We start from the raw sequence: 26,965 nt of genomic DNA on the forward strand, positions 1-26,965 counted from the left end.
AACAAACCTATTTGGCCTGTTGGCCTGCATGCCTGTGATAGAAGTGTCACTTCAGCAACATTATGAGTGGGTGTGTTGTTGGTTCTGTCTCTATAAGAAGGCGCGACTGTTCATGTGGAATTTGAGCTCTGTTTGTGCAACAGGCAGGTAAGTGCTTGCTATTTGCTCCTTTAGAACGTGTTTTAAAAGTGCTTTTATCAGTTATACTCCCTTAGAATTGTTACCTTTTTTGCTTTAAACTGTAATTTTAAAACTTAAAGGATTTGACAAATGTTCTTATTTAAATAAATGCATCCAAAGTAGTAGAAATCGTACAATAGGAAAGGAAAAGATCCACAGACACATTATATATATTGTACAATGAGAATCTCATGCTTGCTAAAAAAAAACATATTTACTTTCAAGTCATTTATGGAAACCTGATAAAACACTGATTGAATTCTTACCTTAAACCCAGATTTTCTCTTTAAAGTTTTTATTTCAGACAAAATAATTCACAGTGGAAATATATATATCAGGATGTATCTAATATATCCAAATAAAGGTAATGTTCCTTTTTAGTTTTGTTTTTGGGCTCTCATGCTCCATATGTACGACACATTAAAAGTTAAATGGATGGAAGGAAAATTTGGATAGTGTGTTACTGCCTCCCAGAAAAATATGAAAGTATTTCTGTGATGTAATCAAGTAAAAAATATTACACTAAATATAAAGACTTCAATCTCATTAAATTGCTGTTTCATTAAAATAAATGGACAAAATGAATTCTGAAATTTGAACCCATCTCAGCTGTATAGCAGTGAAGTCCCAAGCTACAGTTTGCTTTTTAACACTTATTGCTGAAAATATCACAGTAAAACAAAGGACAAATAAGTTTTCCTTTTGCCGATAACATGTTTGTGTGTTTGTTAGACATCGCTCTGAATAGGCCAAAATGAAGAGTGTGTTTGGATGTGCTCTCTTCCTGTTTGCCTTTCTTCTGAGCTGCACAGAACAGGTAGGTACATATATAATATCTACATTTATCAAGCTATACTTTTACTTCAAAAAGTTTCTTCACTTCACTAGAAATCCAGGAGCGTGGCTTCTCCTCATGGTATGTTCAATGCATATTGTCCCTGACTGAAACCAAAGGTAACACGTCTTGTTTTTCCTGTCACGGTGGTCACAAGAGCAGATTGCACAGAGATTAAAGCTAGCTCACCACAAGCATCCAGTGGGGTTTATGTAGTCCAGCCAGTTCGCGGAAAGGCCTCATTTAAGGTAACATTAGGAGACATATGGTGCGTTCAATGGAGTTGTTTACAAGCTGCCTTTTCCTGATGCTGCTAATATGTTAGCTAAAATTAGCAAGTAGGCTTCAGGACAAGCTTGATGAAAGCACATTTATCTTAAACTGCAGCAGTTTTTTACTTATATTTTTATTTATTGTATATTTTATTTAGATTTTGCTTCTGAAACCAGAATGCTGCGATTTAGTAACCATTCCTATCACTTGTTTATAGTACGTTCATATTTTGGCGTGTCAGAATAGTGTTAAAATGGTGTGTGTGGACTACTGGCTCAGGTGTACTGTGAGATGCGAGCAGATGGAGGCTGGACGGTGTTTCAGAGACGCAGCGGCGCAAGTGTGGCCTTCAACCGCAACTGGGCAGCCTATAAAAACGGGTTTGGAGACTTGACGCGTAAGTATTTGTTGACTGTGGAATTGGGAGAGTGAGGCTTATTAGATTTGTCAGGACACACACACACACAGACTCCAGATGGAATTTGCTCAGAATTTATTTTAAAAACCCCAACTTCAAATCCTTTCCTTGTGTTTGGCTAATTCTCTCAGAGGATCATTGGCTTGGTCTTCGCAAAGTTTTCTCCCTGACCAAGAACAAAACCAGGAAGTGGATCCTGCGGGTAGACCTTTGGGATCACGAAGGTGGCAATGCTTTTGCCCAGTACAAAAACTTCAGATTGGGCAACGAGGGAACCGGCTTCAAACTGCACGTTGGGAAATTCAAAGGAAATGCAGGTAATGTAATGGTTGGAGCTCCTGGACACTGCATCACCACTTCCTGTCACTGTCCGATCGAACCCAAACCTCGGAAACCCACCCATGGAAAGGGTCCTATAACATGACCTGGGTAGCAGAAGCATGAGCACATGGATCTGTTTCCAAAATCATCTACAAAACCTCTGATCAGTTTGAACATCTAATAAGTTTGCATCTAGTGTGGGTAAATCTGCCACCTCATGTTAGCATTTATGGATTCCAAACACAGGATGTCGCAGAAGAAAGATTAGAGGCCATTAAGTGTTCTGATCAGATTAGGCTCTGTTCAGACTCAAATATGAAATGTTTTTCCACTTAACGTTGCGAAATTTATGACAGTAACTGGTACACAGTGGCATAATGGGGAAGCATTACAGGACGAGTGGAGAGATTATGCCAACATCATTATGGAAAATTTGATTTGATTTGTAACCAGCTCTGGATGTTCAAATCGAATTTGCAAAGTTTTAATTTCATCTGCCTGTTATGGGAGCATTTTGTCTGTGTCTATGAACCAAATAACTCAGAAAAGAGGTGAACAGATTTTTTTGAACACCTCGGCTGATGGCGGCGCGAGCACATCGCGAGGCCCGGCGTCTCTCCAGTTTTTTATGCACGATTGCTGTTTGCTGACTTCAGCTCAGCTTTCAACACCGTCGTCCCCTCCAAGCTGATCACCAAACTTGGAGACCTGGGCATCAACCCCTCCCTCTGCAACTGGACTCTGGACTTCCTGACCGACAGACCACAGCGTGTTAGGTCAGGTCACAGCTGCTCCACCACCATCACACTCAGCACCGGTGTGCCACAAGGCTGTGTGCTGAGCCCGTTCCTCTACTCTCTATTCACCCACGACTGCAGACCTGTACATGGATCCAACTCCATCATCAAGTTTGCAGACGACACAACGGTGATCGGTCTCATCAGCAACAACGACGAGACAGCCTACAGAGAGGAGGTAGAGCGCCTGACCACATGGTGCGCTAACAATAACTTGGTCCTCAACACCAGCAAGACCAAGGAGCTCATCGTGGACTTCAGGAAAGCAAGAGGAGGCACACAGGACCCCATCCACATCAACGGGATGGCCGTCGAGCGTGTCTCCAGCTTCAAGTTCCTGGGGACCCACATCTCAGAGGACCTGTCCTGGACCACAAACACCTCCAGCATCATCAAGAAGGCTCACCAGCGCCTCTTCTTCCTGAGGACACTGAGGAAGAACCAGCTATCCTCGGCTGTCCTGGTGAACTTCTATCGCTGTGCGATAGAAAGCATCCTGACCAACTGCGTGTCAGTCTGGTATGGAAGCTGCACTATCGCTGAGCACAAGGCCTTGCAGAGGGTGGTGAAAACTGCCCAACGCATCACAAGGACTACACTCCCTGCCATCGGAGATGTCCAGAGGAAGCGCTGCCTGCATCGAGCACGCAGCATACTCAAGGACTCAAGGACCCACCCCGCCCACAGACTATTTTCCCTCCTGCCCTCTGGGAGGCGCTACAGAACCCTCAGGACTCGGACCAGTAGACTGAGGAACAGCTTCTTCCCCAGAGCGGTGTCCCTGTTGAACTCCTGCTGACCCTTACACACTCCACACCTCACTACACTACAGCAGTTTACACAACAACTCACTACCTTAGTAACCAATGTAGCTACTGTTTAAACCTGTCCTGCGCACTCATGCACTTTATCATCTGTATCTGTATACACGTAATTTATAATTTGCACATCTCCTCTATCTTATGTAAATAGCTAAATAGCTCCTGCACTTATACGTATTGGCCCGAATATAAGACGGTGTTTTTTGCGTTGAAATAAGACTGAAAAAGTGGGGGTCGTCTTACATTCGCGGTCTAGACATTATACCCATTCACAACGCTAGATGGCGCCATATATATTTAAAGCGAATGCTGAACTTAACGTCGCAGGCCAAAGCGAACCCCTGTCACGAAGAAGAAAAATAAAAATAGCGGTAGCACGAAGAAGAAAAATAAAAAAATAGCGATAAGAAAGAAAAGAGAAGAAAATAAGAGAAGAGATAACAGAAAATAGAGAAATGTAGCGACAATCTGGAGAAAAGTGGGTCGAAGATATAATCATTTGTTTCAGATGTACTGTAATTATTTTCTGTATAAAAATGACATTTGGTGTTCAAAAAGTCTTTTTTCAAACTTGAGTCTTGAAAAAGAGGGGGTCGTCTTATAATCAGGGTCGTCTTATATTCGGGCCAATACGGTAGTCCAAGGCATTTAATGTAAACACCATCTGTAAAATATGTTTATAGCACAACCCGGTAAACAATTGTAAAATAACCGCCATACTGTATTTATTAAGTTATTATCCTCACTTGCTGCTTCTTTTGCACTTCTGATTAGATGCTAAACTGCATTTTGTTGCTCTGTACCTGTACATGTGCAATAACAATAAAGTTGAATCTAATCTAATCTAATCTAATGACATTTACAGGAAATGTTGACAATGGACCAAGGATCAAAGGGTTATTGGGTGATTTTCTGGATGTTGGACCAGGTAGTCAACTGGGTTCTGTTTCTCTGCCTGGGTGGACAGAAAACCAGACTGTATTTGGGACTTTAACATCCATGCAGTCAGGGGCACCTCTAGTCCTCGAGGGCCAGATTCAGACCGTTTTCAGTACAACAGGTAGACCCCGCTTTCACCTGGGGTTCAACTTTACCCTCAAGGAGTTGCCCGTTCTTGTTGGGTTCATTGCGTTGCTGAGATCTGCGTTTCCCGCGTGCTTTACTTCAGAAGTGAAATCATCAACATAGATAAATTTGAAAAAAATCAAGAAGTCCATTTACAGCATCAAATGTCTTTCGGCGTTCCTAATCTTCTCCAAACCTCTAGGTTTGTCTTGGGGAACCTGGCAACATTATTCTTAGCATCAATGTGGGAGCAAAAAGAGCTGCAAACAAAGTGAGCTGCTGATGCTCTGATTTACAGTATTTCTACTCAGTATTTTGGTTGGGTTTTTGGTTGCTTTTACACATGCACACAGGTACATACATGCACGGGAGGTCAGGTCAACGCCTATTTCTGCTTTTGCTTCCTGCCTGATGCAGCTTTATAGGAGCATTTGATACAATAATATCTCCATTTGCTTTTTTCCTCCTTTCAAATCGACCATTTGAATCCTAAATTGCCACTTTTTCCCCATAGGCGATGCCATCCGAGGTGCCTACGCAGGAATCGACCAGAACGGCTTCGGTTTCAGCACCATCGACCACGACAACGACGGCTGCTCCCCGTGCATCTTCGGCGATATTTCTCAAATGGAGTGCAGTTTTTCTGCGGGTGGGGGCTGGTGGTTCAGCCGCTGTGGTTCCGCCAGCCTGAACGGCGACTGGCATCCAGCTGGAGACCACATTGGCTGGGCTTCAGGTCTGCACTGGGAGACCTGGAAGACTCGGGCTCCTTACTCACTCAAGGCTACCAGAATGATGATCAAGTCTGTGTGAGATGACGTCAACGTTCTCCCCAGCCTGGTATAATTATTCATACACTGATATATACGGTAACAGTCACATAATTTCCACATTTATACAATGCACACATTCTTTTAAATGATAGTGTTGGGAAAGGTGCTTAAAGGGAGTAAAATCCTGGTATTATTATTTTGACAGTCATTGGATGAAAAACAAAGGCCAAAATAAAAATGACAAATCCAGTTACAATTGGCATTTGAACACAACATTGATGACAAACTGATTTGTTTTTTAAAACACGTTCTGGTATTAATTCACAGTATTGTACTTTGATGCTTGTAACCATCATTCTCCTGAGTAAAAAAGAAACGGTCTGTTTGTATTCAGCTTTAAATAGTTCTTTTTAAAAAAAAGCTCCTTCAAGCAATCTTCTGAATTCCACACATATATCTTGAAAATCCTTTTCTCAGTGAAAAATGATCCCAGAAATCTGGAGAACGCCCTGAAATAAATGTGCATTATAAGCTCCTAATAAGCTGCCTAACAATACCAGTACACAAGCAAGGTCCTATGAAGTTCTTAAATACATTCTTGCATACTTGGAAGTGTTTTTAATTCATTCTACCATTGCTGCTGCTGCTGCTGTCTCTGGCTGAGTTAAAATGCATCTATAGGTGGCTGCCCAAAGTCCGCACGATGGCTGATGCCTACGTGAAAAAATGGGCGGAGCAAGTACGCTTCAGTTCACAAGAGCGCAAGAACTTAGAAGTATGCATTGAGAAACAGTGACATTTTCCACAGTATTTAACCATAGCCTGCAACAAAATGTAAAACCAAAAAAAAATAGTGCAAACTTTTGCATATTGCTGTTTTAGGCAATCTTAATCCGTCACTCACTCTACTTCAAAAAGGAAACATGGGAAATCATCTTTTCGTGGACGGAGTGCATATATAAGACAAGAGGACATCAGTCATGTTCTTGATGATTGCTGGCTGTGGGTGGAGGCTGTGCGGCAGCTCATGAGCCAATCCCATCTCCCAGGCGTCCACCAGTCGCACGTTCAGTCCTCGGAACATGGCCCGGAGCAATTTGTCCCGCTGCATCGAGTACCAGTCACTATTGGTCAACGTCTCGTAAAGAGTTAACTCTTTTAAGTTTGCGGTCCGGATGACGACGAGGGTGTCGGGAGCTCTGTCCAGCAGGCGCTCGACGGCCCCGCGGATGCTCAGCAGACGTCGGATGTAAACCTGATGTGGGAAGGTGCTGAAGTGAGACCATATGCCAATTACCACAACCGTGTTAGCACCTCCGACCAAGCCATCGAGTTCGTTGGCAATGTAACGGAGCTCGCTGACTGGGATGTCGACGAAACGGATCGGAGGACCATGGCAGCGATACGTCACCATGATGTTGTTGGTGTAGTCCAAGGCCATGAAAGGGCCCACCTGCGTCCTGCTGTGTAGGTTAAAATCCTTCAGATCTGAAAAGATTTTGGAGGAAGATGAAGCTTTTTTTTTTTTAAAACTGAAATATTGGACTGAGACGTGTGTCGAGCAGCTACCTGGAACCGTTGCAACGAGGTATTCGTACCACTGCCTGATGGTGGAATCTCCATAAAGGTGAATCATTTTGCCTTTCAGACACTGACAGACAGCAGAGGAAGTGTGGAACTGTTGGATTGTGGTGCCATCCAGTGCTCGCCAGACACCCTGGTAGTAATAACCTACTGGAGACTCCAGATTCCCACTCTTCACCTCTGCTGCACCTGAATTACAGTGAAATTACACATTTTCTTTAGGTGATTTTTAAAGAGCGAGAGAAAGCTGCACTGTTTTCACTCTTAAGTAAGTATTAAGTTAAGTATTCCTTCACTCACATAAAAGGAACTTTTTTTAATATTGGCTGCAAAGTTGCAACTGGAAGTAAAGTAAACACATTGCAAACAAACCGAGGCGGTCCATTGAGTTGTGGCTGTAAAACATAACTTGTGTCTGAAATCATCCTATTTCCTGCATTAAATAGGGTGTATACTATTTTGCAGGGCTGTCGGAAAGTTATCTCAGGATCGCTGTACCGATATAGTGCATTCAATCTATCCCATAATGCGCTGTGAAAAGATGTGGATATCCGATGCTCCCTAACCAAGCAATGTATAACTAACGTGTAACCAAGCAATCCCATCATCCTTTGCAGACTCGTGCGAGAAGGTACCTGCCACTAATTAGTGTCACAACTTAAATTACAGTACATAGAACATTAACAGACAAATTACCAGTGAGTGTTTAATATAGTGTTTATATTTACTCAATCTGTAAAATACATTTAAATTTACTTCATGTTGATCTAGGACCAATTTAATTTGCAACACCAGGTTTAAAGTGCCCTGAAAGTGATTGAACTTAGTATTCCCTTTGTAGTGAATAGAGAATAGGGAACAAGTGCAATTTGGTATTTGAAGGTGGAGCATTCCTTCAGAAAATGCCATAAATTAACAGATGCATGGCAAAGAGAGTGAACATTTCTACTAAACCTTTCTTTCTTCTGAGTACGGTGATTGTGTCAGGTCCTGATGGTGGAATGGAGACCTTCATGTTGACACCACTACACAGAAGAACAGAGAGAACTTGTTGTTACGGATTCATGCATTCATTCCAGTAGCTACAACTTAAATATACACCACAAACGCACTTTCAGTAATTGGCTTTTCCTCTGAATTTGTGAATCCCAGGAATTGCTTCCTCACCTCTGAAAGAGCAACTCCTCCTTGGGCTTGAGGTCCTGTACAAATGCTCCCTTTGAGTGGTTGATTCTTGTGTGGCAGCCCAGTGTCTTGGGTTTGAGGCAAACCCAGGGCTCGCCCGTGCGCGGGTCGACATAGTTGCATATGGGCTGCTGCGTTGGGCGCAAGCACACGTTGCACGTGGTGGTTTCGGAGTGCCCACCCGAGCTAAAGAGGCTCTGGAAGGAAATTCTGTCCGGCTGTTCCTTGGTCAGCCTGCGCAGAACTGTGACGGCCTCGCTGGGATGAACCAACGTCACCTGGAAAGAAAACACAGAAAGGTTCCGGCTATTTGGATTAGCTAATAGCTGAATATTCTTTTAAACAGTGTACGCCACCTCAACCTGCGCCCTTCCTTTCCAGAGTAAGGAGAAAAAGGCAGAGTAGCTGCCGTCGCCGTGATCCACCACTTGACCCGCTACACCCGCGCTGAGAACAGGGTCGTGCATCCGTGCCAGTAAGACGTCTCCCCCGGACGTCTTGGGGAGCCCCCTGAAATCCCTCAGTTTGATCAGAGCTTCCAGCCGATCCCCTTCTTGCCACTGACCCCCTCCATTCCTGGGAAGAATGGTGAAGGTGCTGTGGGCGGGGTCAGTGGTCCGCTCCAGGGATAAAGGTTCCGGCCAAACCGGAGTTGCTGGCCAAGAAATGGATTCCAGTAGGAGCTTTTCCTCTAGAGCATCTTTGGGAGACAATGGTCGGTAGACGCAGAAGTTCTGATGGTTGTTGTGGGAATAGGTATAAACTTTAGGAACCATGACAGTGGCCATTGTGTCTTTTGGCTCATGATACTGAGTCTGAGTCTGAGTCTGAGTCTGAGACAGAGAAACAGCTTGAGTCAAACAAACACAGGCAAAAACGAAAGGATGAATAAGGAAAATTAGCACAGATTTGTTGGTGAGCTGTGTCTGACTTTGTCACCATAATCCTAGTTGTCAGTCCTAATTTACACACCTAAAAAACATGAAATCCCCACATTTGTAAGTTTAGAGGCTGTCTGTGGAAAGCTACTGGGAATCTTGTAAAGTTTATCATCCCCCATTCCTATGCAAACCTAAATATAGCCTTCAATTCTGACTCCAGCACAAGATATTCCCTGAGCAAAGCCGACTTTGGCATCGGGGCTGCAGTAATGCACCCAAGCATGAGAAGCTGCTTTCCCAGTTTTGTACTTACAGGAAGTAGACTTGATTGAATAACAGAAGGATTTATTTGTTTAAATCCTGTAGAAGAAGAGACTGACTAAATCAGACATGACGGCGTTGCCTTCAGGCTCCCAAGTGGTTTCACGGTGTCCTCCACCCACATTTAAACCATGAGTGCTGTTCTCCACACAATATCGTGGACCTGCATAGTTTCACTGCAACTAATTTTAGGACCTATTTAGTGGCTTATTTTTATTTTCTCACACAGCTTGGGACGGGACGGGGGCTGTGTCTGAAGACTAATTCTATTTAGTTGTTAATTTGTGACTTTTTGGTCTTTGTGTGGCTTTGCACGTTTCATCGTTTAACACATGTTTTTCGTTTGTTTCATCGTGTCACTTTTTCCTTTCTCTGGGACCATTTTCTCTTTGTTTGCCTAAAATGCTCCAAAGAGCCAGGAAAACTTTTTTTTTCTTTTGTTACTTTAAGGCTGGACCGGTTAATTATTTTACCAGGAGAAGTTTCTTTGAAAAGCTCCCAGTTAACCCCAAATGCTGCGGCTAGACCGCTGAAAGACATCAATAAGAGTAACCTTTGGACTGTTTTGACCACCTCGACTTTCCTCTGATTAGGAAAAAGCCTGGGCTCACACATATCCGGAGAAGGTGGCGGCGCCATGTCATTGTAGTAGACCACTCTGCTCTCGGAGTGCTCTCCTACAGTAATTACACAGTAATTACGCCCTACAGTCATTATATTTACATTAGTGCTCTCTCTCTCTCTCTTGCCCCACTGACCCTTAGTTTTCTGAATGTCCAAGATGAAAAACAGACTCAATGATTTGCATTTACAGTATGTTTGGTATTTGCTCCTGATCCTACTCAAGCTTTCTTCCTATTAAAAGAGGGGGTTTGTGCCATTGTTGCTTGTTCGTGGGCGCCAATCCTATGACACATTTCCTGTTTCTCTTGTGGTTTTACACACAGTCAACTGAACATGATGTGAAGCCCGCAGAGCTTCAGGCTAAGATGCCTCTCAGCCATTTTGGAATCTCAGCAGAATTCCACAATGGTACAAATGTCGCAGTCATTATTTATTTCACTATTTAGAGCTTATCTTGGCCAACTCTCCAATTGTGGTGTGTCCATTTTCAATAAATCTAGCACTACTCCTACGTCTTTAAAGAAGAACAAACTGGGGTATTACTGCAGTATGTAAAGCCAAATCTGTGTACAGTACATTCTTCTCTTCCTGTTGTTCAGCTACTACTTAAGTTGTCTCACCTTCAGGCAATTCATGATCCACAGCATGGTTAGAACACAAACCAGGAAGTAAGCACAGCGCTTCGGAGAGCAAGTTCTGGTTCTGACCTTCATGACAATGAGGCACTGTCACCATCGTCTGCTGTTAAAAAAAAAAGACAACAACTTCTGTAATAAAAGTTCCAGGTCATTTTTGCTTGACGTGCTGCTCCTCTGATTCTCTTTATGTGTTTCTGCCACATTTTCTGCTCAAACATTGATCATTTACTGCAACTTGGCAGCATGTTTGAGATTTTGTGAGCTTGTGACAACAAAGAGCACGTTTATATTTAGATTTATAGTAACAGGAACAGCATGCCAATTCAAAACTCCAGATGTTTTGGATTACAACCCCAGGCTGACAACAGCGATCTTTCCCACGGCTCTATCACGTGATTATTTTAGTCCCGGACGAGATGAGCGGATAAATGCCTATTTGATCACATCCTTTATCAGAAAAAGGTCCGTTTCCTGACCTTCGGAAGAAAAAAAAGCCTCATCACCTTAGCTGCAATGATTGCCTCACTTCCAAAGTTTCATTTTTACAGAATTCATTCTTTTGATTTGAAATACTCTGCGTGTGTGCACGCGTTTTACATTCTGATCTATTTCATTTCGTTTAACCGATCATCAGATTTCTACATTTTTCTGTAGGCCCCAAACATTAGATGCATTATCAGCAAAACGTTAAATCATAAACGATTTAAAAGATAGTTGAGTAAATCGTTACTGTCATATTATCATGATTAGAGCTATAAGTATAGTAGCGGCAAACTTAAGTAAATGCTTGCTATTTTAAAAACAAACGATTTTAAGCATATCTAGGTGTCACCAGCCAACCAATAAACAATCATTTTCTAAGAAAATCAAACATCGAGCAGAGAGAATTAAGCAGAAAAGCAGCTCTGAATGCTTTACCTCAGAAGAGTTATTTGAAGACAACCGTCCGGAGAAATCTTACGTTGCAGATCCTCAAAGTAGTTTTGGAGTCAACATATTTTCTGTTTTGTTCTGTTTAAGATGACGGAAAAAAACCCAAGATTAATTCCTAAGAGATATGGTAACTTTGTGCTGTGGATCAGACGTGTCGGCAGATCTGCGCAGCGCAGCTCGCACCGACGCAAAATAGAGGAAGATCTCGGGAAAGACAAAGTAAAAGCACGATCAAAGAAATCGATTCATATCTGACTTGTATTTAACGGCGCTTTATTTCCTTTACTGCGTAGCTATTCACACGAAGACCAGTTTCGGTTCATTGGCAGTTCCTGTACTCCAAACCAACCCAACTTAAAGGTTAACGATTTTCGTTAACACTGGGATATAACTGCCTACCAACTATTTTATTGTTGGTAGGCGGTCCTCGAGGAGCGGATTCACGCCAGGATTTGTGTTGTACGTGAAACTACGGTCACCAAGGGGAAGTGAAATTGTCTCCCAGTAGGACAGAAAAGGAAACTTTAATCTGTCCCTCAAAGACTGAGTGACCCATCCGAAAATATATCATGAATGATATGATTTTAAAAAAATAAGTAATGTGTGCAACATTTTCCTGTTATATCTTTAGTTTAGACCAGGGGTCGGCAACCCGCGGCTCTGGAGCCGCGTGTGGCTCTTTAGCGCCGCCCTAGTGGCTCCCTGGAGCAAAATGTAAAAAGATGTGTGAATATATGTTTTGTTTTGATATAATTTCTGTAGGAGGAAAAACACAACAAACATTCTACAAGTTTTCCAATGCTGCAAAAATGTGTATAATAAGTATTTAATTTCAAGATCTCATTATAACGTGACGTGGTGCGTCATTCTCTCCAGGATGCTGCAGGGAAAATAAACATTTAATCATGATTGCTCATTATGTATTTGTAGCCTACTGATTTTTTTTTTTTTAATGGGCTAATATAGACACTTACAGCATGTGTTGACTTCATAATAAAGTTTTTATAAGGCTTTAATTTATTGCGGCTCCAGACAGATTTGGTTTTTGGTTTTTTTGGTCCAATGTGGCTCTTTCAACATTTTGGGTTGCCGACCCCTGGTTTAGACACTTTCGGTCCTCAGTAGAATAGCTCAAACATGGGACAGCAGAATGAGAACTGTAAATAAATAACCTACTTCATGTCTAATCTGGTCTAAACGGGCGTGAAAATGTTCCAAGGCAATGTGTCAGAGAAGGTGAAAAATAACAAGTGCGTACTCGTGATTTAAACAGAAGAGTGTTTAGAACTCAAATCAACCGAATAATTTTCTAGATCTGGCAGCAGAATTTTTATAATCCCTCTAGTCTCCCATTATGTTCCATTAAGTAAATTTAGTGGATTCTGACCTCCCGCTGAGGTTTATTCATGCTTCTCATGAGACATCATCCACAACATCATCATTACACCTATAGAGGTGTAATGATGATGTTGTTGGCAGAACTCTGCGTTGTGTTGTTGTTTTGTTTCGTGAAATTTTGTCCAAGTGTACAAGTGCAGCGCAGACTGAACCATTTTGATTGTTAATTTAGCAAAGGCGGATATAATCTGTGGGTAATCTAGAAACAGATGTAACGAATGAGATTTGACTATTCTGCCGAATTTATTGTATCAGTGGGTTGGCTTTGAAGTGAAGGAGTCACTCCTGAATAATTATAATATAAATATAAAGAATTTTTAAAATTACATTAATGTGAGCAAATAATGTGTTTGTCTTAAATTCTTGACAACAGTGGGGGACATGGAGGACACCGGTGATGCAGCTAGCTAGCTGGAGATGTTCAGGAAGTTTAGCCACGAGTCATCATACTGGATATTAATTTACAAAGTTCATGTACCCGCCTGTCAGTTGTGGGACAAAATGCCACGACAGCCCTTTCACAGCACCGAAACGACCCGGAATGACATGCTATTTCCCTGCAGGGGCTTAACAGTACAATCAGCTCAATGATAAAAGTGTAAAAACAAGCTAAAAAGAGAAATAAAACAAATTAGTAATAATTCTGTAATACCCTTTTCATCCACTCTAGCGCTCCTCATGTAACGTCACCCTGCAAGCACTTTTTTTTGAATGAAATTACAAATCTGCCCAAAACTTTGCGGAGTTGGTGTGATCCATATCCCGCCTGCAAATGTTCTGTGTGGGATTTCTGCACTTCCTATCAGGGATGAGCACTTTCTCCATTCTCCTCTAGTGTAGAAAATACATCCAAAATCAATTAATTGTGGTTTCCATCGGAAATGGCTGGTGTTTGTTGACCTTTACTGTATTTGACTTCTGTTCAGGAATATGGTCGTGTACAAAAGATGCTTGTCTGATTGTGTATGTGTAAGTGTGTGTGTGAGTATGTGTGTGTGAGAGTCACGCTGCGACGCCTCGTGCTATTGCGTGTTCTGCAGACTGTTTAGTGAATAAGATCACGTGTTTGGTTACATTTCAGTCGCTTTATATTTTGCTTCTTTTCTGTCAGGCTCGTAGGTAATCTGCTGTGCACATACCTGACATGTTTCGACGGTGTACTTCCGTCTTCATCAGAGGCGTCACGAGATGGTGATGCAACGCATGTGTCACCTGACGGTCACCGGGGCGATCGCCTCATCCTTTCCAGCTGTCCGGATGTCGCTCCAGGTGTGTGACAGCCAAAAACAAAACTAAACCTCATCTCTTTTGTTTTTTCCCTGATCGCATTCTGTTTGATGCTCTTTTTTTCGAGTCTTTAGCAATGCACTGACCACAACATTGTATATGTTAAAATTTGATAGTCAAGTCCGTTAAAAAACATAAAGATGTCCAATATATTTTAAAAAATAAAATAAAATAAATGTAAAGTTTAAAGTACGTTAGCAGAGCAGCGCACCTGTGTAAATAGGAGCGTAGTTCGCCATCTACTGGGTAAGGTTAGCATTGCACCTTCAGGCGCTTTGACAGCACTCGCCCACAACACCGCGGTGTCGATGACGCACAACGGTAGCGAAGCATCGTAGTTCCAGCTGCGGAGCTAAAAAGCGTTCCAGCCTTGGAGACCATTTGTAAGTGTGTTGATGTCGCGTATGTTCTTTACAGAAGTTCTAGCTGTAGCGTTAGTTTAGTTATTCTTTGCTTTGTTAGTCCGTGGTAATTAGCGAGTGATGCTAGCTAACATATTAGCATGTGGAGCCGTGTCGTGAGTTATATATAGATCGTCTTAGTGCGTTTGGTGTACGTGAGTTTTTTTTTATGCTGTTCTATTTTCTGTATTGTTTCAGTTTTACAAAAATATAACTCAATGGATAAAAGAAAGAAACAACACAGTTGAGCCTTGTTGTGGTTCTTTCGAACTCCATACTGTTAGCTGACTGCCTAGCCTCGCCCGAGAGAGAGAACGCGTCGTGAGGGCAGTACAGTAAAATGTTCTTTTCTCTTATATTTCGTATATTTTGTTGCCAGAGAGACGCGGTTCCTTTCTGTCTTCCTTTCTGTCCCCTGTGACTCCATGACAGCGTCAGAATATAACAGACAGCGCTGGATTAAGAGGGCCATAAAGACGGACAAGGGGGGCCTTTTTAAGCACAGAAAACCATGTATTGACTCTTCTCAGATGATTAAGATAAGAATTTAAGATTAGAACTCCATGTGTAAGTTCTCCAAATCAAACATCTTAAAGGAGACTTGGACATTCTCTTTTGTAGAAATGTGCCCTTTCATTCGATTCACTCGGTAAACACATCTGTGTGGTCTGCTGAAGAAACCTCTATTCACGCCTTTTAAAGCAAATGACCCGTGGTGACGGATGTGAGGTCCGCCTGTACATATAAATTCCCATCGGTCATTTTTCAGTTCTTACACTCTTCACTTCACTGAGAACACCTCCACAAGTCAGGCTAACTGGGTGCTGCTAGTTAGCTTTGTCTTTGTTACGGCTACAGCCAACTCGAATTTAGCTGAACTGCCCCTGTTGGTGTTAGCCACCGGCTACATGCGGAGCGCTAATATCGAGTTTGTCTTCGTGCAAATTTCCGTTTCTCTATGAGTTCGGAACCTAATCATACAAGGAAGAAGTCTTCAGTTCGCCCCTGTCCTCAGGGGTGCGGCTTCCCCCTGCACAAAAAGGATCTCCAAGAAACTTGTCCCGCCTGCCTGGGGATTGTCCATGCCAGGAGGGCATTGACGGGCATTGCCTGTATCGGCTGGTGGATTGTTTGGTCAGTCACTCAACGCCATCCAGACAAAGTTTGAGGTGAGGAAGAAGCACGCTGAAGCTCTCAGCAGTATAATTCCAGTGTGATACCAAACCTAAACAGCCTGCGAACCTCCGCAGACCTGTGTTACCTTATCCTCCTAAAAAATCGGCACCAGCTGCAAGGTTGGAGCCTCAGCCAACAAAGAGTTTGTCTGGTGGAAACTCACGCCACTTGGCTTGGAGCAAGGGCCCCCACGTAGCCTCCATAAAGGCTCGGCACCTGGACACAAAAAGCCTCAGTCTTAGGATTGACTCAGGTGGGGCTTATGCAGCAGAGAGACACCGCTGCCCCTCGTCTGTTGCCGCCGAAGAGGCCGCGTTTTCATTTTGTTCGGACAATGAGCCCCAAGAGGCACTCCGTTTTCCACATACAGTTACCCAAGCACAGCTTTCCCGATCACACCAATGCCTCAATAAAGGTGCCCATTGTTCACTGTGTGGATGTCCCAAATGTGCAATTACATTCAATAAAGGTCCAATCATTTGCCCAAAAAAATATGAATCACGAACATCGGGGTGGACTGGTAATGCTGCTTCCCACCAGCACGCCAGGGGACGACAGTCCCTCACCCACAGTACTGCATGTCAGCCGCTGGACGTTAACCCCACTCGCTGGCGCACATGCGCAGTCACACCCTGGGTAGAGTGGACCGATGCCACAGGTTACTGTTCACAGTTCAAAGTTCGGCCCCCTTGTTTCCACAGTGTCGTATATTGTCGTTGTGGGGAACGAGGCAGCAACAGTATTGAGGGAAGAAATAAACAACTTGTTAAGCAAAGGAGCGATATGAGTTGTTCCCGTTTTGGATGCGAACAGAGGCTGGTATAGCCACTAGAAAGGGGGACGACTCGGTCCTATTCTTGATCTTCGAGCGCTAAACAGATTCCTACGCACTTACAGATTCAAGATGTTAACACTAAGACAGCTGCTGAGCGCTATAAACCCAGGAGATTGGTTCACAACGATAAATCAAGATGCTTACTTTCACATAGCGATACACCCAGACCACAGGCAGTTTCTGAGGTTCGCGTTCGAAGGCACAGCCTATGAATACTTGGTTCTGCTGTTCAGTCTGTCTCTTGCTCCCCACACCTTTACCAAATGGGCGTTGGCTCTGCTTTGGCAAACAGATGTTCACATATTAGCCAATCTGGACAATTGGGCTTTAGTTGCGAGCTCTGAAGATCGAGCAGCTGCGCAGCTGTCACAAACACTGACGCACATCCGAGCACTGGGGTTTTCAGTAAATCTTCAAAAAAGTTCAATGATCCCCAGTCAACAGTTTTCCTTCCTCGGGTTGGAAATATGTTCCCCCTCAGGTCGGGCACGTCTGTCAGAGCACAGGGTGGTGGCGTTTCACCGCTGACTCTCTCAATTTAAGTTGGGAAGCAGACTGCGTTTCCAAACGGTTTTACAGCTGACAGGCATGATGGTGTCAATGATCGCAGTGGTACCACTCGGGCTGTTAAAGATGCGAGCGTTTCGACGCTGGACGCTATCTCACCAGCTTTATGTACCGCATCACCTCCAAATGAAACTGGCGACAATGCCGTCTTGCATGACTACTCTCCTCCCATGGAGGGAACCCGGGCTGTTAGGTCTAGGATCTCCCACCGGGAGGGGGGCACTGTGCGACAGAGCAGCAGTGAGAGGGTTGTGGACTGTGGTGCAATGCAGGCTCCACATCAACTATTGGGAACTGTTGGCAACCTTTTTGGCTCTGAAACATTGCCATCCTGTTCTTACAGGCTATCATGTTCTGATCAGGACAGATAATACAACAGTGATTTCTTACATAAACAGACGGGGGGGGGGGACTCATTCTCTTACCCTCTTGAACCTGTCTCACTCTCTGTTGCTGTGGTGCAATGCTCAGTTCTTGTCTCTCAGAGCTACGCGTGTTCCGGGTCACTTGAACCTGGGACCGGACCTTCTCTCCAGAGGCAGTCCTCTGGTGAGAGAATGGAGCCTCCTCCCATCTGTGGTGGCACAGATGTGGAGCCGTTTTGGCAGGGTAGATGTGGCTCTGTTTGCCTCCAGGACAAACACCCACTGCCCCCTGTTCTTTTCCATGATGGACTGCAGCGCACCCCTGGGGATGGATGCCTTAGCACACCTATGGCCCCACACTCTGGTGTATGCATTTCCCCCAGTGGAAATGATTTTGCCGGTGCTGGAGAGAGTACGCTAGCAGGGGCTCTCCCTGATCCTAGTGGCCCCTTGCTGGCCAGCAAAATCATGGTATGCGGAGATAACCCTGGTAACTTCCTCTCTGCTGGGACCTCTTTCCCAGGCAGGGGGAAGGGGGGATTCTTCATCCACGACCAAAACTGTGGCAGCTGCATGCCTACCTGTTAAAAGATCCAACTTGTTAGCTACTGGTGTACCCCCTAATGTGGTGGCGACGATTGAGAGTGCAAGGGCATCATCTACTAGAGGCCTTTATGCCTAAAAATGGCAGGCATTTGAGAAGTGGTGCCGGGACCAAAATATTCTCTCATTTCAGTGTTCCATTGTGAATGTGTTAACATTCCTTCAGGAACTATTGGAAAGAGAGGAACGAGGTACAACACTAAGTTGCCCCACTGTGCAGCCGGGCTCAATGAAGAGCCGCTATTAAAGTGAAAAATGACCGTGGCGATGGGAATTTATATGTGCGGGCAGACCTTATATACGTCACCGTGGGTCATTTGCCTTAAAAGGCGTGAATAGAGGTTTCTTCAGCAGACCACGCGAGAGTGTGATATCCCATACAAATGTGTTGTAGCTCGGTCCTCTCCTTCAGGGAACAGAAGTTATAGCCATAACACTTTGTTTCTTTACCTGAGCATTTAAATTCACAAAATTTGATTTTTTAATCAATAGGAATAGAGCTTGCATTACCCCCTTTCCCCCAAGAAGAAGTTTTACCAAAATAAAATAAGTATATATATCTTTCCATCTTTATTCTTCGTCATTCTTAACAACACACACAGAGGAACCTTTCCTGTTAAGAAAATAGCACAAAAATCATTTAAAAAGAATGGTTTTGTACATTTTCTCCCCTTGGTTGACACTCTGTACATGGATCTTGCTTTTTCCAACTTTGTCATGATGATGCCACCTTGACAAAAAGAAAGAGCTGCTTTAAAAAAAAAAAGATGTCCTGAGGGCTTTTTAAGATGATGACTATTCACAGAAAACAATATTGGCCCTTACTCACTGCACTCTATTTATTGTTTTACCAGTATTTATTAATGGTAATATTAATAATGAGTGTAGCTTCAGTTCACTTTCTTCAGTCATGAAGGAAAAGGAGATTTCAGAGGGTACCTTTGCAACATATGTGGATGTGGCAGATTAATATTGGGTATAGGCTTTTGGCCTGTGTAAGTGGAGAGATGGCAAACTCCCTCTGGTCTTTGGCATACTTTGACAAAAGGTGTACACAGGAAGATCTGAAATTCAATTAGCTTAAGCTAATTATTAAGGACACTTGAAATAACAAGCAAGACAACAATGAAAGTGCAGAATAATCCCATTAAATTTAGAAAATTCATCCCTCCAGGGAGCGACATCATGGGTGTGGAAAACCAGTCCTTAAGGGCCGTCATCCAAGTGCGTTTTCTCTCCTCCCAGGCAGAAAACAGCTCCCACCAAGACCTAGTGGGAACCTAGGTCACAGTGACCAGGGACAGAAAGGGAGGACAGAAAACGCGGTTGGATCACGGCCCTTGAGGACTGGGTTTCAACATCGCTGTATAGTTAGCCAAGCACATAACACTCTAACTAAAATGTTCATGTCAATTTACTAAAATACAAATGATGACTTCATTATTTAAAGGCAGCTTTGAGCAAGATAATTCATTGATTAATTCATTTGCTGTCAGGCAGCAGACGAGAACCCAAGAGCGACACCAGAGTTCAGTTGAACACAGCTTTATTATCAGGAACCGAAGGCAAACACGGTATTCCGGGGAACAGGCAAAACAGAGTCGTCAGAAGCAGGCAGGGTCGGAACCAGGAAAACAGGCAGGCGGGAAAACGCTGGAGAGTCATGTGGAAACACAGGACAATCTGGCAGTAAGGATGGGCGGATCGATCCCGTGGTATCGATATATCGATCCCGTGGTATCGATATATCGATACTCACAAGCTCCTCATTTGGCATCGATTTTCTTTTATAAATATCGATATTAAGTAAGATAAGTTACTTAAATTACTATGTGCCGGGACACCCCTATACCTGGCGGCATATTGAGCTGGCCCATGTCACGTGACAGGAGACAGCGAATGAGCATCAACGTGCAACACAGCCCGCTGAGCCGACACTGTCAGCAAAAGGCAGAGCCGGAGGAAAATCTGAGATGGCAGACAAAAAACGAAGCGTGGTGTGGTGTTATTATTCACCAGGTGATAAAACCACCGCAAGGTGCCAGGTGAGGGATAAACATGTTTTGCACAGTAGCAACACAAGTAATTTATTCAAACATTTGAAGACGACGCATCCCGAGAGCCACAGTGAGCTTTGAAAAAAGACAGGCTGCTGCGAAAGCCCAGTCTCCTGTCTGCAAAAAAGAAATGTGGAAATGATGAAATCACGGATCATCACAGAGATGCAAGCCCTGCCCTGCGCTGAAACACAGTCAACCAGACATGAGGCTGCTGCGACTCCATCAACTGTGGCACAAGGGTCACCTGCTGAGTGTTCATCATCCAAGGGATTATGGCGGGAGTTTGGCAGCCGGGTTGTGGCTTTTCAGAGCAATCGCACAGCAAACACAGATGCATGTATTGAAATGAGAAGATACATGGAGGAAAAGGTCATCCCAAGAAGCGAGGACCCTTTGATTTGGTGGGAAAAAAATGAAACCACGTTTCCACTGCATTTCCACTTTGCAACAAAGTTGCAAAAAAATACCTTGGCACAGTTGCAACATCTGTTCCAGCAGAGAGACTCTTCTCGAAGGCCGGAGAAATAATCAGCCAGAGGCGCAATCGTCTTAAAGCAGAAAATGTGAATATGATACTTTTTCTGAACAGCAATCTAAGACTTCAGTAAAGTGTGATGACATATCTCAAGTGCACTAAAGGTGTGATGTGTCAGACATTGTTCTAGTTAATTTTCTCATAGAACAACTGTCTTATGCAGGTTTAAAGGATAAGGAAATCCTAGTTATCAATTAACCATAATACATTTTATATAAATGGTCTGTATTTGTCTTATGATTTGTCTTAAATGTAATAATATTTTGACTGACAAAAATTGCCAGTAAGAAATGAACAGTAGCGATATCGATGAAAATACAAGAAAAAGTTTTGGTATTGTATCGAATCCCAAAAGTGTGGTATCGCCCATCCGTACCTGGCAGGGAGGCAGCGTAGCGCAGGGAACTATAAGGGCTCTTGATTACTGATTCGCCACAGGTGCGCGGACTGAGCGAGGACACACGGGCGGGATTGCCCGCAGCTGTGACAATTTGCATTCTGAGTAACATTATTAACTTTATGGTGAGACTACTCCTCTACCGACTATCGATATGTTAAATAAGTTGTCATATTAACTGTATATGTTTTGATTAACTTATATAAAAACACATGAATAATACCATCAAAAACATTACCATTATTACAAAGGCAGTTGTTAAGTCTAACCTGTGAAAGGTACAAAGCATATTACCATATTGTCCTCTCTGATTCCCACCTCTGATGGCACTGTGCAGGGGGGTTCATCTCCATATTACTGTCTATGCCTGTAGCAACATCCTTGGATGTGAGCAGACAGCAGTATCTATGTCTTGTACGTTATGTGTCTAAATTAAAAACTCAGGCTAAAAATGAACATAGTTGGAATATGGTTACCTTTAGTCACTGTCCACAGATGTAACACAGTTCTATTGTGCCTTTTCTCTTTTCTTTTCTGTGTGGATGTTGTTTTATGAATACAGACAATGCTGTCACAGTTAATGTTATTAAGGGTTCTGAACCACAACCTGCAGGACATCCTCAACAGATTCTCAAACAGGCTTGTCCGCCCGGTCACTCTCTCTTCTCCCTTCAGGCTGATGCTGCCTGGGAATTGTTTTTACCCACAAGCCATCTTTCCGCTCATCTCTGAGCCCTAAACTGGACTATTTATGCACCACGAACAACAACTGCATGTGACAAATAAAGCTTATCTTTATCTACAAGAGCCAGTAGCTTGTATGGACAGCTGATAGTTAAAGATCAGATAGAATTGAGCCGAGCTGCTTCTGAGGGGTCATCTGGCCACCAGCCAGAGTCTCTGCAGACTGGGGTCATCATCCCACATCCCGAGGCAGCATCCTGACTGCCGTTACTGGGTGGTGTCTACTACACCACAGGAGCCAAAATAAAGAGGCCCCTCTGACAGTCTGGCACTTAACAGCTGAGCGAATGAAGGACGGTGGCGTCTATCTGGAAATCATTATTGGGTTACTGGAAGGTTAGTGGACTGGAACTGCTGGATCAATGGGTCTATAAAACAGTTTCTGAAATATTAATCTGGATTAGGGCTCTAATCTGAGAAGATTTTCTGTCCATCTGTTTTTACCGAGGAAACTGGGGAGTCAGGTGGAAGCCCTTGTCTGGAGAAAGTAATTTAGAAAACGGGTCTGTGATGCTGCAAGTCAGAGACAAAGTTGTACAGTCTAAAAATGAAATGACAAATAAATATCTTAAATAAGGATTATTTCCTTCATTGACCGACCAATACGTTTCATCAATATATTTCCTGGACATTTTGGCTTCGGCATCTCAAGCAAAGAGCCTTTAGGATATTCCCAGTTTTGGTTTAATGCTTGTTTCTCTGGTTTTTATGATGAAACTGTTGTGATTAATATGAAAAAAGGCCTAAGATGGAATAAATATTATTTATATTTTTAATATTACATTCATAACATAGTACAGATATTTATTAAAAGTATTTATTACAATTAAATTTTTACATTTTATTTCCTTTGGTTCGGTTAGCTGAGTTATTTGATCTTGAGTGGAATTGAGAGAAATTAATCATATTTATCATTAATATTTTTATGAAACTATCCATGTTACTGTTTACAGTTATTACTTAAATGAAGGAGCTTTCCCGCTTTATAATGTAAATATTACACAAGGTTAAACTTAAAAATTCATTATATTCACCCGGACACTGTCCCGGCCCTGGTGGTGGTTTGGTACAAGTACAAGTCAGTGGACTTCCTCAGGCTCCCAAGCCTTTTTCTCCCATAACACGAGTCAGATGAGACAGATAAATACAAACTGTGACCTCTGACCTTAACCCTCTCATTAGCCACCTTTTCACCAAATGGGGCAACAGTTCACTCTGAGTCCATTAGGGCTGTTAAACTAAATTAAATGAAAACATCCCATGAAATTAACCTATAAAAACCTATACATTTAATATTACCGCATCAATTTTCAAGGGACTGATGTATTTAGTGCTAAAAAGAGCAACTGAGCTGAGTGTGTCACCTTTGAACCAGGTCCCAGGGAATGGAAGGTCCAAACAGGTTTGAGTTTATGTCCTGGTCACTAACTTCAGACACAGCCGGTGATGAAGAGTCTTTGTTACACTGCTGATAGTTGGCTTGTTTATACATGTTTCCATGGACCGATGAGAGAGCTGAGGAGAGAGGGGCAAAGCAAAGACAGATGATTTCGATGTGGGATCTTTCCCATAAAAAGCCTGAATCCTCCTGCTTTGTCACAGTTTGTTAAATCGCATTTAAATCTCACTGGACTCACCGGTGTGTTTGCTGGCAGCTTTTGGCTGCTTAAGGGCGTCTCGTATTCTCTTGTCGAGTCGCTGACATCTGGACACGAAGAAGAGAACCAAACACAGCTGAAGGCCAAAGGTCAACACGCCCAGCACCACTATGACGTTAACTGTTAAAGGTACGGAGGACAGCGCGCTGTTTAAAAAACGTTTTTGCGGACACAGATCATCCTTGAAACAATGTTCGTCAATCGAAATGGAGAGTTTTTCATTGGTTCCCACCTGATGTTTGCTGTGCTGTCGACTCCCAGTGGGTGACTTCAGGCTCAGTCAGTCCCCGAGTCAGGTTTTCATTCTGAATGTGTTCCATCGTTCAGGATCTTCCTGCAGCTGAAATACAGGAATAAAAACTCAACACCATCGTGCACTAATTCGTGCACAGGAGAAGGTTGTCCTGACAATGTAAAATCATTCGATATTTCTATTTTCCCTTGGCGATTACCACTTCATCTGTCCTCGTGTCGGTCTCCTTTCATTTCTTTGCCGCTCTGTCCAGCACAGTGATGACCCCCACCCCCATACCCCCCCAGCAAAGGGTTAAGAAAAACAAATACACATTAACTGATATGCACGTACTCCAACAAACAGTGGGTTTCAAACAAAGACAGTTTACTTTTAAACCGGGAGGTTCGGTACATGAAAGTTAGTCCATACAGGCAAACCAATCCAAAGGGCGGGGGTGAAGGATTTTGACAGCAAACACAGATAATTAAAAAAAGAAACGCAAAAACAGATGGTGAGGAGCAGGCAAACAGAGAGGAACTCGCACTCAAGGCACATGGGAGGGGAATGACAATAACACAAAGGTGAAGCTAGAGTGGGCCGGGCAGACAATCAAAACTGGAAGGCGTATGTTCAGGCTACCAATGATGTTCTCTCCCAGTATATCCTGCAGGGGATCACATCTGTTCTAGGATGAGCCTGACTGATGTGGGTTTGATGTGTAACTGGGCTTCAGTTTGAACTCCCCTCTGTCAGCCTGTCTAAACATTAGAAGACAGACGCAAGTGCTCACGTTTGCCCCACACAGACGGAAGTTTAGATCTATTTTTCTATGCCGAAATGAATTGGAAATCTTTCCATCACTTGGGGTGATCAGAAAATCACGGTTGTTAGTGCACTTTTGTCACGCTTTGGGGAACTTGTGCTCAAACTTTTGTTTGTTCTTTTTATGTCGTCTGAGAAGGAAGGAGGGAGCCCCACCAGAACAGACAGGTAAAATCTACAACGCAGATCTGCAACATAAACCTCAAAGTCCCGCAAAGTCTGCCTGTTCATTTCTTACTGACACAATCATGGGTTAATAACACCAAGATAACTGGTAAAGATTGTGGTCGAATCTGAATACAACCAAAACTAACATTCAAACAAAAACTAACATTCTACAAAGATCACAACCAAAAAATAAAAAACAATCCGAAATAGTCAGAACATTCTAGGAACCAAAAAGCACCCCTCCATACATCCTACTGAGTGCACTATATGGGGAATTGCAACAGCAGGAACGTTTCATGATAAAGAAAACAGATTTGGTTTTTCCCCTGAATTTGAATTCCGATCCTGCTCAATTCATCTCGTAATCTGTTGATTACTGTTAAACGTCTGGTGCTTAGATCGCCTTTAATTACATTTTTGAGCATCGCAAAACAAACAAATAAAAAAGAAACAACAAAAATACAGCCGAAACCCTTCTGTCAATAATTCAAGTAGTAATTTGCATCACAGCATTGATGTCCAGTAATTGATCTACTCATGAGCTACACAAGTTAAGTTAGCGTGTAAAAATGAACTGTTGCTGATAGGATGAATAAAAAGCTGAGTCAGTCCTTTATCTTATCAACAATTTGTAAATCAGTGACAAGGTACTCATTAAGTTACACAAAAGCAGAATAAAACTAAAGTTTAATGCAGCATTTTCAAACTCTAAAAGTCATTTAAATCCATGAGGAAAGTGTCTGGGATGAAAAGCTACAAATTAAAATTACAATACAAAACAAGGACGAAAAAAGATGCTTTAGTAATATTGAATGTGCATAAAACTTTAAAAAGCTGGTGTGCGGTTATTATATAATTACACACAGATTGTGCCAGACTGTTACTTCAAAAGTTCCAGCTTACAAATGTTGTTCAAAGTAAAAGAACCAAAACAACTGTGTCTGACTGACCTGTCATTGGCTAAATTCTGGTCTTGGAATTCGTTGTCGCTGTTCCTGTCGGAGCAGACGTGTGTAGGAATCCAGCTGCAGCAGAGAATCGGCCCAGATCTCCTCAGAAGTGCTCCCCCATGCTGGCTTCAAGTTAGAATCTCAGCAGCAGACAGCAAAAGCTTTCACGTGGACAAGCAGGTTCCTACGCTCTGGTTCATATGTTGTCAGCAGAGCTTTGTTGAGCATTTGCAATACGTAAACTATGCGAGGACTTTGTTCCTCTGCTCATGTCTGGTCACTGAGCAGGAGATCCACCAGGAGAATGTTATGAAAACCCTCATTGTCAGGACCTGATTATTTCAATACTAGTTCATTACCTCAGCCAGTTCTCTAATCAGAGAGTTGTTTTAATAATGCTGACTCATCATTTCAACATGTAGGCTCTTCCTAAAATGTCAGGTTTTGAAGAATCATCCACAATTTTTAACTTATTTATTATATAACTATATAACTTCTCTCAGTGTGGAAATCTGTTGTAGGTAGTAGTTATTTAAGTCAGGTTGATGCCAGACATTAAGATTCACCCTGAACAGAGACGTTAGAAACAACTTCTAATTTTGGGGAAATTATGAAGTCAGTTTGATAAAGTGACCATTTCCTTCATTAAAAAACAGCCCTACAATCTAGCCCCAGGGTGAGCTAACGCTTCAATCAATCAATCAATCAATCAATCAATCAATCAATCAATCAATCAATCAATCAAACAATCAATCAATCTTTATTTATATAGCATCTTTTACAATCAAAATTGTTTCAAGGTGCTTTCCAGAATCCCAGGGCCTAACCCCAGACAAGCAACAGTGGCAAGGAAAAACTCCCCTTTAACAGGAAGAAACCTTGAGCAGGACCAGGCTCATGTAGGGGGACCCTCCTGCTGATGGGGGGCTGGGTAAAGGGAGAGGAGAGGAGAGGAGAGGAGAGGAGAGGAGAGGAGAGGAGAGGAGAAGGAGGGGGAAGAGGAGAGGAGAGGAGAGGAGAGGAGAGGAGAGGAGAGGAGAGGAGAGGAGAGGAGAGGAGAGGAGAGGAGAGGAGGACCCAGTGTGGTGACAGAGGCCTGTCTGTCACAGCTGCGG

At 43.0% G+C, this 26,965-nt stretch overlaps 3 protein-coding genes across 13 annotated transcripts in view; 2 read left to right on the plus strand and 1 right to left on the minus strand.

The window, feature by feature from the left end:
• LOC115246553 (angiopoietin-related protein 5-like) lies at nt 1–5,865 on the plus strand. The gene is made up of 7 exons (XM_029825391.1): nt 1–147; nt 913–997; nt 1,069–1,096; nt 1,172–1,263; nt 1,568–1,685; nt 1,838–2,023; nt 5,225–5,865. Exons 2-7 carry the CDS (start codon nt 935–937, stop codon nt 5,521–5,523), a joined length of 786 nt encoding a protein of 261 aa, XP_029681251.1. The 5' UTR covers nt 1–147; nt 913–934; the 3' UTR covers nt 5,524–5,865.
• LOC101072352 (NXPE family member 3-like) lies at nt 5,759–26,091 on the minus strand. Of its 10 annotated transcripts, none has more exons than XM_029825387.1 (11): nt 25,851–26,091; nt 23,908–24,015; nt 23,655–23,722; nt 23,382–23,532; nt 11,635–11,727; nt 10,699–10,819; nt 8,609–9,085; nt 8,235–8,530; nt 8,022–8,092; nt 7,053–7,256; nt 5,759–6,971 (listed from the first exon to the last, which is right to left on the minus strand). In XM_029825387.1, exons 6-11 carry the CDS (start codon nt 10,789–10,791, stop codon nt 6,415–6,417), a joined length of 1,698 nt encoding a protein of 565 aa, XP_029681247.1. In that variant the 5' UTR covers nt 10,792–10,819; nt 11,635–11,727; nt 23,382–23,532; nt 23,655–23,722; nt 23,908–24,015; nt 25,851–26,091; the 3' UTR covers nt 5,759–6,414. The 10 variants fall into 10 exon arrangements, with proteins under 10 accessions (XP_029681247.1, XP_011611479.2, XP_029681245.1 ...); XM_011613177.2 differs by having other exon boundaries at nt 8,609–8,986; nt 10,699–10,816; nt 23,655–23,795; nt 25,851–26,086; XM_029825385.1 differs by having other exon boundaries at nt 10,699–10,816; nt 23,655–23,795; nt 25,851–26,086.
• The window catches only part of LOC101072575 (uncharacterized), an 8,574-nt gene continuing 6,163 nt past the window's right edge, over nt 24,555–26,965 (plus strand). Inside the window, exons 1-2 of one of the 2 annotated variants that reach the window (XM_029825392.1) lie at nt 24,555–24,776; nt 24,872–24,900. In XM_029825392.1, coding sequence (XP_029681252.1) covers nt 24,748–24,776; nt 24,872–24,900 — 58 coding nt within the window. In that variant the 5' untranslated portion in view covers nt 24,555–24,747. Of the gene's footprint in view, nt 24,901–26,965 lie in introns of both variants that reach the window. The other variant, XM_011613178.2, reaches the window with a different exon arrangement.

Source organism: Takifugu rubripes, chromosome 18, assembly GCF_901000725.2.
Source record: "Takifugu rubripes chromosome 18, fTakRub1.2, whole genome shotgun sequence".
Classification (NCBI taxonomy): Eukaryota; Metazoa; Chordata; class Actinopteri; order Tetraodontiformes; family Tetraodontidae; genus Takifugu; species Takifugu rubripes.

Coding starts and splice junctions, on each gene's coding strand:
- LOC115246553 (XM_029825391.1), top strand. CDS start 935: ATGAAGAGTGTGTTTGGATGTGCTCTCTTCCTGTTTGCCTTTCTTCTG. Junction 1,264..1,567: donor GCGGAAAGGCCTCATTTAAG/GTAACATTAGGA, acceptor CTACTGGCTCAG/GTGTACTGTGAGATGCGAGC. Junction 1,686..1,837: donor CGGGTTTGGAGACTTGACGC/GTAAGTATTTGT, acceptor TAATTCTCTCAG/AGGATCATTGGCTTGGTCTT.
- LOC101072352 (XM_029825387.1), bottom strand. CDS start 10,791: ATGAAGGTCAGAACCAGAACTTGCTCTCCGAAGCGCTGTGCTTACTTC. Junction 9,086..10,698: donor GGATCATGAATTGCCTGAAG/GTGAGACAACTT, acceptor TCTCTGTCTCAG/ACTCAGACTCAGACTCAGAC. Junction 8,531..8,608: donor AAGGAAGGGCGCAGGTTGAG/GTGGCGTACACT, acceptor TTTTCTTTCCAG/GTGACGTTGGTTCATCCCAG.